Genomic DNA, 12,418 nt, shown 5'->3' on the forward strand with positions numbered 1-12,418 from the left:
GGGGATTTGAGATTGAGCCCCATCAGCCATTACCAATTTTTTTAAGTTACTTACTCATATCGGTACTTTTTTTCAAGATTTTACTAATATTGATATTTTAATTGGATTCGATAACACGTAAGAGTATCGATGTTTTTCTTTCAATATCACGCCATATCGTCACGTCTTTTCAGCATGATAAAACATTTTTTCATAAACTGTCATTGAGATAGATAACAACTACTGGAGCTCCGACTCGCTATGTTCATAGTGTAACAGAAAACGAGCCGTGTGTGTAGTTGTTATCTATCTCAGTGTAAATTGTATAAGACTGGTCTCACGTGCTCATAGAGTATAAGGTCTATGTACGTGCTACGAAATTTTGTGTTATCAGTATCACAGAATTAAATTTTCATTGATATTTAATAATATTATGACTAATTATTTAATAATTTCCAAAACTTAACTTATTTATTTGTGTAGATTTGTATATGTTTATATTTTGTATTCCTCTTTATTTTTTAATTTTGAATCGCGATTGAAGAATATTTTAAGAACACTATGGTGTCCATTGGAAAGTGTCATCAGTGGTACTACTTTTTTAAAAAAACGTCCACCAAACGCTTAATAAATACCTTATACAGCGCTTCGTCAGAATCAAATTATTTAAATCATCGTACACAACTAAGGTGTATGTCAATCGACAATAGTTCAAAGAATACAAATGAGACCGACATAAAAAAATTGTTGGAAGACGGGACAGTTCCAGAAGAATCATCTGTGGTTGGAGATACTGAGAACTGGACGACATCCCCATACCCAAAAGGTTTAAATTACATATTCAGAATAGTATTTGTTTTAATTTATTTTTATTTACAACCAGGTTCATATGTACCTCACAAAAACCAGTCCCAAGCACAACATGCTCTACGGCCAAATGTTGACCCCAAGGAAACATCAATACTGTTGTTTCCCGGCCAAGGTACTCAGTTTGTGGGTATGGGTAAAAATCTGTTAGTATTTCCTCAGGTTGTAGAGATGTTTGAAGCAGCTAGTGAAATACTGAAGTATAATCTATTGAAACTCTGTTTGGAAGGACCAAAATCTAAATTGGATCAGACCATCTATAGTCAGCCAGCCATCTTTGTGTGTTCCTTAGGTGCAATTGAGAAACTAAAAGAAGAACAACTTAGTGCCATTGAAAACTGTATGGCTGTTGCTGGTTATAGTATTGGTGAATTTGCCGCTCTTACATTTGCTGGATGTTTTTCATTTGAACAAGGTAACAAATAACTATTTTTTATCATAGTTGTTCTTTTTCTACAAAATTCTTTTTTTCAGCTGTCAATTTAGTGAAAGTACGCGCTGAAGCAATGCATTATGCATCAGAAATTGAACCGGGTGGAATGGCAAACATTCATATAAGGCCAGATTCTAAATTAAAGTATGCTATGAAAATGGCCAAAGATTGGTGTCTGGATAAAGGAATTGAAAACCCTATTTGTTCTATTTCAAACTATTTGAATCCCGATTGTAAAGTCGTTGCTGGACATTTAGAAGTAAGAAGTATTTAAATTGGTCTTTAGAAAAAAAATCCCTAATATAAAAATTAATCTATTTTTTTTTAAATTTTTATTCTTCTTGAATGATAATTAATAATTTTAATTATAAAATAAAATATATAGATATTAAAGAAAGATGCTATTTATAAAATTAAGAGTATTTTTTCTTGAATGGTACACAATTGTCTGTTTGAGATAATAAACATGTTAAACATAATTAATTTTTATAAAGGTTTATTATTTATATATACGTTTACGAATTAGTATCTTGTTAAAAATAGATACAAGGATAAAAACTATTATCCTTTTATATCCATTAATAAAACAACAAAAAGTGATTGCATTTTATTGATTAGCTTAAACATTATGTTATAAAGTCATTTATAAAATATAGTTACATAAATTTAGTTCTAACTTAGTTATAGTTTTCAGAACTATTTGGTTGAATAGAAGTTCGTTAATTATGGCAGTTTCGCTGCATTTAAAAAGTGTTTTTATATTAGATATTTCTAGCATACAGTGGAACCTCGATTATCCGGGGTAATGGCGTAGAGAGGGTCACACAGATAAGTGAAAACCACGGTTAATCAAGACTTTTTATAATAATGTAATTTTTTTTAAATTATAATTATAAATACATACATACATACAATTTTGAAATTTTTTATTTAATTATAATTAGAAATATATACAATAATGTTATACATAATACATCTACAGTCCATACTTATTTTTAAATTTTCGGAAGAGTGAGCACGGTTAATCACGAACATGGATAATCGAGGTTCTACTGTATATTATAACTTAAAAACTTTAATAATATTTTATTGTTTTTTATCTACATTTGAATTATTATTAGTTATTTCTTATTAGTTACTTAGACCATAGAGTAAATATGTTATATTAAAATAGATTAATTTATACAGGGATTTTTTTTGTGCAATTCATTTAAATTACAATCTTATAATATTATGACTGAATATGTTAGTAGCATAATGTATACAATATATTTACCTATTAATTTATAATGATTATTTTAGGCATTAAAGTATTTGGAATCAAATCTAAAACAATATAATCTTAGAAAGATGCAGAGGTTAAATGTTTCTGGTGCATTTCATACGGATCTCATGCGCCCTGCTGTTGAACCATTTGCAGCTGCATTGCATAACATAAAAATAGCAGAACCTCTGATAGCCGTCCATTCAAATATTGATGGAAAACGTTATCAGAACAGTGCTCAAATTTATAGAAATTTACCCAAACAAATATACAAGCCTGTAAAATGGGAACAGACATTACACATACTGTATGAACGTCCGATTGGGTCAAATTTCCCTGATACCTACGAGTGTGGACCTGGCTCTACCCTCAGAAATCTATTAAAAACAGTTAATTCTAAAGCTCATTGTTCTTGTCAAACTATTGATATTTAATTTACTTATTGAGTAGGTAGCTTTTTACTATAAATATATTTGTAATGCAACACCAGTTAATTGTTATATATTATTATTATATTGTTATACGTAATTCTCTCAGTAGCTAATTTCATCCACTTAAACTTATGATTAATTAAATTACAATTAGTATATATGAAAATACATAATAAAATACAATTTTATAATTTAAAATACAAACACCATTTTAATGCAGGCTAAGGGTAATCTGACTAAATGTAAGTTTAAGGTCCAAATTTTTTATCCATAACTAAACTCATTAAACTTTTTATACTTTTTTCTTATGAGTTTTTAAATTATGATTTAACATTGACGTACAATTGTATTAATAATTTACAATACAAAATTACTTCAGGTATATCAATGTAATTTTAGTGTCCAGGTGTACTCAAAAATTGTTTTTTAACCTGTAGACTGTGACTTGACCAAAGAGATTATGCATAACAAATTAAAGGATATTTTTGATTTCAACTATTTGAGCAAATGAGCAACCTCGCCGATTGCTGAGTATCTAGATGGTGGGTCACCTTACTTCTTACTTCAATATCTGGATTTTTATTTTTATTTTTTCATTTGTTTCACTAAGTTCAAAATGTATACCTAAATATTTTGTTTAGAAAATCTATTTTTTGCCAAAGTTCGAGGTAAAAATTCCAAACAAATACCCTGGAGCACATACATGCACACAAATTTTAAAACAAATAACAATTTAATGAACCTAACAAATAGAAAATAGTCAGATTTAAACACAAAAACTATAATAGATCTATCTATATCATAAATAGGAAACACTACATATCCCTTAAGTAAAATTAGCTGACCTGGGAAATCAGGTGCAAAGCATTGGATGAATCATTTAAAATAACCATTAAACATAATAGTATCTTAGTATACTCGTATAACCATTAACCATAATAAGTTATTTTTATGTTTTATTTGGTATATTTCAGTATCTTAAAGTGCGTATAAAATGTGGTGGTAAATTAAAAACGTTCGGAATGAGTGATCACACTGCTCATAATATTACTTATTAGTCATTAGTCATTACCAATCATTTTTTTCAAATAAAAATCGATATAAATGCAGTTTAGATCCCACTCGATTTTTTCGATTTTTTTTCTTTCCAAAATGTGTGTTTTAAAGCACTGAATACAAAAGTCTAATTCCAAACTTCTTGCAAATCATTATTTTGGAAGTTCTTTCTTTCAAAGTTTACGATTTTACGCATTTACGCATGCATGCGCGAAACGCTGTATACTTTGTTTTCCTACGTTTTCGTATTAATTAATGATTTAATTAATATATTATTACATATTTTAGTTTTTACCCTGTGACCTACATGAGGCGGTTTTGCAAAAACAAGTCGAGGGATATTTTCGATTTGCTGAGCGGATAGTACCTAGGGATATTACAGTAGTGTAGCCAAGATTTTTTTCTAGGGAGGGCTGATCAATTTTTGTAAAGTACAATTTAAGATTTTTGTAGCGGTTATTTTCATAGACCATTATAAATTAAAATAATTTTTAAATTTTTTTAATATTTCGTGGGGGGAGGGGCTGCAGCCCACTCAGCCATCCCACTGGCTACGCCACTTGGATATTGTGATATTGTGTTAATTTGTTTTATTATTATGAAAGATTTATTCACGAAAATAAAACATTATTATTTATCAGTTTTATTATTTTTTGAAGGTCGTTAAGTATAATCAAAATTTTTCATCAAAACTACTTTAGATAATAATATTATAACAAGAAAAAAAAATTAATAAGAGCTAAGAGACGACAATCCAATACGAAAACGTAGGAAAGCAAAATATATAGTGTTTCGCGCATGCATGCGTAAATACGTAAAATCGTAAACTTTGGAAAGATATAACTTCCAAAATAATGATTTGCGAGAATTTTTGAATTAGACTTTCGTATTCAGTGCTTTAAAACATACATTTTGGGAAGGAAAAAATTGTTTATAGGAACTGAACTGCATTTGTTTCTAAAAATCTAATGTTTGAAAATATTTTTGAATATTTTTACTCAATTACTTCACAACACTGTCAGGTCTATAATATGTACCTGCCTATTAAATAATCTTAGTACATAATGGTACAATGTAATATATATTTTACAAATTTAATAGGTTTAAAAGCCATTTATATGCTAGGTATGTACAATATATATCTATATCATGATATAATTATAATTTCATAATGATCAATGATCATATATAAATATCATACATATAATATGTATGTATAATACAATAATGCAGTGGTTTCCAAACTTTGCACTAGGGGCACCGCGATCTACGGCTCATAATAAATAATTTATCGTTATCAATGAGTATTTTTATTCCGTTTTTTATGGAATTCACAGCGACTAGACTTGGTCTAAAAAAGGCACCACGGAAAAAAAGTATTGGAACCACTGCTATAATAAACAAATGTTAAACAATTATTTGGTGTAAAACATATTTGTATGGTCACATAACCATGGCACCATGCATATAGGTAGTAGTTAAAGGTGTATAAAGGTAAGGTTCCATACAAGTAAAGTCCCATCTTTATTATACTTTATACTTTATTAAATTCCGATAGATGAAATACGAAAACAGCTAGGCAATAAATGATAATGGTATTCAAAAATCACGAACGATTACAAGCTGCAAGCTGCAGCATAATAATATAGGCACTAAAATATAATTGTATTCCCAATGCATTTAATATTTCAATATTTCAATGTATCTAGGTAATAAGTAATAACCAATAGGTACTTACATAATATACACTGATACTTTCATAATCACATACTATGCATTATGTACCTATTTAATATATTATATTTATTATAAGTAAACCGAACAGAATTTAGGAAAATATATTCTACTGGCTATTTGTAACAATATAATTAATTTTATTAAATTAATTGTTCAATCGAAAATTTAATGGATCATCCAATATACTGTTTATATATTCATTAAACAATAATCGAATAATGAATATATTGTGTCCTAATTCTATGGAATAAAATAAATATTGTAATGTGTAGTTTTGAGATTATTCGGATTTCAATGGAGTAACTGGCGCCATTGTATATTTCATGATGCGGTTCGGATTGATGGAAGCTACGTACAACGACGATCCGTCTTTTGAGATCGCTATGTCGTGCGGCACTTTGATAGTCTGAAAAACAAGACACAATAAAATAATAAGATAGGTAGACAGGTAGGTAGTCACTATATTATGTTTAAATGTTTTATTTAACATTATATAATTGTCCTTGAAGCACGGGAGTGTTTACTGCGCGTACATATGAGTTATGGCATTAAATGATTCAAATGAGACAAATTAATAAAATATTTACATACCTACCAAATACACGCGTTAAATATATGATATATTATTATATTAAGTAATTTATTGTCGTATTAACTCACCGTATTTTTTGATAGTGTCCAGTGATCGACTATGTTCTCGGTCATAGGATTTATAGTAAATCCTTGTACCGGTATTAGAGGTGACGTAGGTCCGTTGACGGCGTAAATTAGATCACCTTCAAACGAAATTAAAATACGTTTTTAGGATAGCCAAACAGCGAAATACAATATTTAATAGCCCTGCAACTTTTCCACCCCTTTGCCACACTAAAACACATACCGTGATTGGTTATCGCGTACACCCGTCCCAAGTCTGGCTGTTGAATCGTCAACGGAGCCTGTTCTTTGCTTTCGGTCGAAAGCTCGGCGCCCCTGCACACGACTCTCATATCTTCGCGGTCAGCAATGCAGATGAGGTCATGTTGTTCGAGCAACGCCAGACTATGTGGTACTTGAAGGCTTAGAAATTCTAATAACACAATCAATTATAACACGTTCGGATTAAAAAAATGGTAAGTATAGTTGCCAACATGTACCCGCCCTGTACTGGATTTGAAAAGTAGGTACTATAAATTCTAAAATATATTCCTATAAGTCTATAAACATAATTCATAAACCATCTAAAATCTATACGACTATGATCATCGGATTATAATAAGCATAGTATAATAATATAGATATAATAATTTAATAATCTTGTCTAATAATTTGAAGGGCATTTCATATTTAAAAATTAAAAATTATTCTACGAGTCATTTTTCATATGCATTTTTTATTATACTGAAATTTATAATAATACCTAATTATAAGCATCACCTAAACAAGTAAAAGCACAATAAGTTTTGTTTAACAAGTACCTACATGCATGGGCACCCATAGGTTATATTTTAAGGGGAGACAAAATAAAAATAATCTCAAATTTAAACTAAAGAAAGGTGTAATGTATTTAAGCATAACATGCTATTATTCATAATGTACCTATAATAATTAATATTTGTATTGGTATAGTAAAGTTAATTGAAATAAATTACAATAAGTACCTATAGGAAAAAAATAGAAAATAAGAAAATGAAATATAATCAAATGTATTATTTGGTATAAATAAGAACTGCATATTTCTTCGTCTTATGATGTCTAAGTTATTAGTTGTTACATACCTACCTAATAAAATCGTGATAACATTTATTAAATTATAAGTTAATATTATTTTTCCAAGATGGGCAAAGTGCCCAGTTTTGCTCTCCCCCATGAGTACCCACGGGTACATGTAAATATATGTAATTCTTATTCTTAAATTTAACGAATACAATCAGTTATCCATATTGCACGTATATAGCACCATAGGGTATAAGTAGACATAGACATAGCCTGTAGGTATCTAACGGTCATAAGGTATTATTTAAATATAGATTAAAACTTATGATAAACAAAATAAATGCTATATTGATAGGATTATAGCTTTCATTAGAAAATATTTTATAGCTGTCCAGTGAAGATTTAATTAAGGTAAATACAATGTAAAGTCTAAAATCGTGGAAATGTATAATACTTGTAAAATTAAATTGTTCAGTCTTCCTCCTCAAGAAAAATTCAAATTATATTTTCGGTGTTGGATTTCCAGCACTCGATTACTTATTAGGACTATACGTTACATCAATATATTATAGGTATGAGTTATTCACAATTTATTATAATATATAGTTATTATAGTTATATTTGTAATGAACTAATGAATATTTTATTTATAAAATATTATATTATAATAGGTTAGCTAATAAATTAATATAATAATAAATGACAAATGTAATGTCTCGTTTTAAAAAGGGTTTCGTAGATTTTATTATGTTAAACATCGTCTGATTTTTAATTAATTGATGGATTTTGTTAAGCAGTAAATGTAACTAAACACTATTAGCTTAAAACTATTTTTCAAACATTTTAGCTGTTTTGATTGACAATTTATACATAGATATATCTCTTATATTACCTACCTATTGACGTCGACATGCAACTAAAATATATATACATATATACTTAATTTTTTTTTTTACAATCTCCAGTAAATAAAGCCATAAGGTACTAAAGACGCCTGATAAAATAATATATATTTATCATTCTCCTCCTTATCTCATATAGGCTGAAGTTATCCGCATCTGTCAGAGAACCTATACTAAGTATACTGGACTTCATTATCGGTATACAGTAATCAGTGTTGGGAAGGAACGAAACTTTTACGAGGAATGGGAAAGTTACTATTTATGAAAAACTTGAAGGCAAATTTCCGTTTCTCGTATTAAAAAAAAAAAAAAAAAAATAATAATAATATTGTCTATAGAAATTATTTAGTGTTGGTATTACAATTATTTCATCAGCTATACAAATAATACTATTATACTATATAGATAATGTTCCTAATATATTAAATATTAATAAATAATTATCATTAAATAGTAAGATAATTTTAAGAGAAAAAGTCTTCGTCAGAATAACTATAAACTAAAAAATGATCGATCATTAGAGAAAATCGTCTTACCATAAGTTTTAATAGTTTTACCTTATAAAAAATTAATACATAATATAAGTATTTAATGAAAATGAACGGTTACGAATTTCTTTTAAAAGGAACTTTCCCAACACTGAATTAACTACTATAGTTATTACAGCATTATATGCAATGAATATGAGTGAGTCATACAATATGACTCAAAATTAATTAGTTCTTATTCTATTTTAAATAGAGCAATTTACCGTTGGCATGTGGAAAAACTCGTAGCAACTCTCCTCTGCTTGTGAACTTTAAAACTCTAGAGTTGCAGTATCCGTCGGCAATGAAAATGTCACCGGTCGAAGCGATGGCCACAGAAGTAGGTTGACACAATGTCCTGTATCCCTTGCCGTTCTCGAATCTCTTGCCAAAGGTTAATGACGCTCTGGGCGCTCCGGGCGAAAACTGTTTATTTTTTTTATCACCATTATTCCGTTATATGTCAACATGCGTTGTGGATGGGTTTAAATGCGTTTGAGCAGAAAATTATAATATATTATAAAAGTGGTGTTTTTTAACCTTAAACACTTGATGCATAGCCACATCTGTGACCCATACGTTCCCTTGGTGATCTATTGTGATGCCGTGAGGCATGTAGAAGAAACCTGCTCCCCAGCTGGATAAAACTTCACCAGTTTTCGGACTCAGAGTGACTATGGCGTTTGTTAAAATGGGACCTTCCTCTATATGTTGGTAGTGAAATGTTTCGTTGAACGAGCTAAACAAATTTGATAAATATTTATGCACGTACTGGAAAACAAAGTACAAAATAGTTAGGCTCACTTTTCGTCCCAGACACGGCTTCCCCGGTGAAAAATCACAGGCTGTCCGACCGTGTTTATTGCCACCCCGCTCACTTGTCCGAGACGGGGTATCGGACTCCTTGGCCATCCTTCTACTTCTATGGGCCTATTTATGTCCTGTGTCTGTTCATATCAATTAAGAGCCATTTATTGAAAATATAAAATATATACATAAATGCATAATGGCCAATGGGTTATGGTTGAGTAGAATACCATTTTATATTTAAAATTTAAATGCAATCTAAAACTTTAAGTTTTGTCTCTGGTAAATATAAAATATACTATAAACAATAGCGTATTTCAGTATAAATAATTGTTATGATATTTTTAACGTTTATTATTTGCAATATAATATTACGTTTAGATAGGGAATTGAATATATCAGAAATAACCTGTATGACAGATTATTGATGGTATATATAATGTATACCATATACACCCAACGCCCTATTATCATATCATATTACACATTTGCACGTGAAAAATACGTCACTTCCTCCTAATCTAATATAAACAAAATAATGTAGGTCGTAAATCATTATTAGGAAATAAATAGGTATAGAAACTTTAAAATTTTGCGAAATATTGACACTATATAGACATTTTTAGTTTATTATTGATTTATATATAATAAAATGTTTAATTTTTTTTTTTTTTAACAACATGAAAAAGTAATAAAAGATCTGCTGTAAAAAAAATTGGAAAAAAGTTAAATAGTGTAGTCTCAAAATCGGAACATAAAAAACGCCTGTTCTTCTTTTATACATATTTTATAAATATGTATAAGGCTTTTTGTTTTATAAGCATTTAAAATTCATTAAATCACGTAAATATATAAATTATTTTGTAGTTCACAATTTATACAATTTTTCACTTTAATAGCTACCTAAGGTTTGAAATATAAAACAAGATTTCTTATAGTTTTTTTTTGTTGGAATTGTAAAATAAATTTAGTAATAAGTCACATATATTTTATAAGCGATTTAAGTTCTGACGACACTGGTTATTAAAACGTATAACAGCTCGATCCTATGACTGTAATATCTATAATATTTATACTTATATATCTTCACTTATCTCACTTATTAGGTCCGAAAGTATTTATACTCGAAAAATGGAGTCCCTGGGTTAGTATCAAGTAGGTGTTGGCCTCCATCTATTTATGCTACCAAAATTCATTAATTTTTAAATAAAAAAAAAAAACAATAGTTTTATAATTATAGTTTATTTAATTTATGCAATTTTACATTATACGTACTATGTCCTATAATTGATACTGTCATACATTCATACCGATAAAATAAAGTTTAATGAAACTCTTTGATTCATTTTTCATTGTCTAAATTTATATCAATTAATAATCTAATATCCTGAGTCCCGACCTAGCCCATACTCTTATATGAAATATGAAATGTCTGCACTTGTCTTAGTTTCTATAACTGTTTAACTTTAACGTGAATTTTAAATCAAATTCAAATGTCTGTATATACATATTGTATTTACGAAGGTTAAGGGCCCTTCCAATTCTAGAGCCCCGGAATATTTCCATGCCTTTCCATCCTGTAGTCACACCACTGGAACATCCTAAGGTGTTGGTAAGAAGAGAAACATAATGATTTTCGAAGGTCATAAAAAAATAAAACAGATGGAAAATGTGAAAATGTGGATTATTTATGAATTTATGATACAGGATGGAAAATGTACGACTCACCCCAATCTTTATGCCCTAAACGGCTACACATTTATAACATCGTCGATCAAAGTTATTATACTATAAATATATATATATATTATATATTGTAATAAACATATTTTAATAAACTCGCCTGTGACGATGACGGCAACGAAAGTGGCGGCGGTGGTGATGATTCAGTGGAGGCAGAGTCGTCGACGTTATCTCCACCGTACACTACGCGCTTGATCTCGTCGTAAAAACTGCTGTCAATCGGCCAACCAACGGCCAACGTGGGACACGTGGCCAACAAAGTGGCCAGACAGATTGTGGTGGCCAACAGCGACAAGTACAACGGGTGACCCATAGTGCAGCAGTAACTGCTGCAGGTATGTGACGTGACGTGGGTGCGCGTGGGTGCTATAGGTGTTTAAGTGAGTGAGACGTGTATGAAGTATCTTGTGTTAGTGTATATATTTCGTTATCGATGCATTGACACGGCGATGGCGACGACGACGACGACAACGATTCACGAATTTGGCCTTGGTGAAATCGCCGAGATCAATACCTTAGGTAGGTATGCCACAGCAGTGGTCGGTTGATTTAATCGCCAGAGAGCGCCATATGACCCCTTCCGTACACCCTTAAATGACACGCTTCCCCTCATCCACCCCTAAATTATATGATCCTCATACACTCCCTGCCAACAGCGGTAATGGGTTGCTGGGAGAATAAGCCCTGACCCACCCTAGTGACTAAACCCGTTTCACCACAAGTCATGACGCTCTAGTTATCTACGTTTTAAATTTGTATTACAATTATTAAAAATTAATTGTATTTATTAATATATATATAGGATGTAGTTGTATATATATATATATATGTCGCATCCACTTAATGAAATCGCTCATTTTATGAAATGGACATCCACTTCATGAAATGTATCTATTTAGTAAAAATGACTTTTTATTACACTATATGGACAATTTTTTGACCTTTTCACGAAGTGGATAAAATTCATTTTATCCACA

The 12,418-nt window shown here is 29.9% G+C and overlaps 2 protein-coding genes across 2 annotated transcripts; one reads left to right on the forward strand and one right to left on the reverse strand.

The window, feature by feature from the left end:
* The first annotated feature begins 246 nt into the window (after window positions 1–246).
* On the forward strand, window positions 247–3,037 carry LOC113560345 (probable malonyl-CoA-acyl carrier protein transacylase, mitochondrial). The gene is made up of 4 exons (XM_026966169.1): window positions 247–805; window positions 863–1,261; window positions 1,321–1,538; window positions 2,582–3,037. The coding sequence occupies exons 1-4, from the start codon at window positions 541–543 to the stop codon at window positions 2,975–2,977; spliced, it is 1,278 nt and encodes a 425-aa protein (XP_026821970.1). The 5' UTR covers window positions 247–540; the 3' UTR covers window positions 2,978–3,037.
* Window positions 3,038–5,688: 2,651 nt separating this feature from the next.
* On the reverse strand, window positions 5,689–11,987 carry LOC113551314 (peptidyl-alpha-hydroxyglycine alpha-amidating lyase 2-like). Its single transcript, XM_026953490.1, has 7 exons — window positions 11,542–11,987; window positions 9,696–9,838; window positions 9,432–9,630; window positions 9,116–9,317; window positions 6,648–6,836; window positions 6,428–6,543; window positions 5,689–6,173 (listed from the first exon to the last, which is right to left on the reverse strand). Exons 1-7 carry the CDS (start codon window positions 11,752–11,754, stop codon window positions 6,048–6,050), a joined length of 1,188 nt encoding a protein of 395 aa, XP_026809291.1. The 5' UTR covers window positions 11,755–11,987; the 3' UTR covers window positions 5,689–6,047.
* Window positions 11,988–12,418: the final 431 nt, after the last annotated feature.

Source organism: Rhopalosiphum maidis, chromosome 1, assembly GCF_003676215.2.
Source record: "Rhopalosiphum maidis isolate BTI-1 chromosome 1, ASM367621v3, whole genome shotgun sequence".
Lineage (NCBI taxonomy): Eukaryota > Metazoa > Arthropoda > Insecta > Hemiptera > Aphididae > Rhopalosiphum > Rhopalosiphum maidis.

Excerpts from the sequence above, each read along its gene's own strand:
- LOC113560345 (XM_026966169.1), top strand. The coding sequence starts at position 541 with ATGGTGTCCATTGGAAAGTGTCATCAGTGGTACTACTTTTTTAAAAAA. Across the intron at positions 806-862 it reads GACATCCCCATACCCAAAAG|GTTCATATGTACCTCACAAA; the intron begins GTTTAAATTACA and ends ATTTACAACCAG. Across the intron at positions 1,262-1,320 it reads ATGTTTTTCATTTGAACAAG|CTGTCAATTTAGTGAAAGTA; the intron begins GTAACAAATAAC and ends TCTTTTTTTCAG.
- LOC113551314 (XM_026953490.1), bottom strand. The coding sequence starts at position 11,754 with ATGGGTCACCCGTTGTACTTGTCGCTGTTGGCCACCACAATCTGTCTG. Across the intron at positions 9,839-11,541 it reads CGTTGCCGTCATCGTCACAG|ACACAGGACATAAATAGGCC; the intron begins GCGAGTTTATTA and ends TGATATGAACAG. Across the intron at positions 6,837-9,115 it reads AGTTTTTCCACATGCCAACG|AATTTCTAAGCCTTCAAGTA; the intron begins GTAAATTGCTCT and ends TTGTGTTATTAG.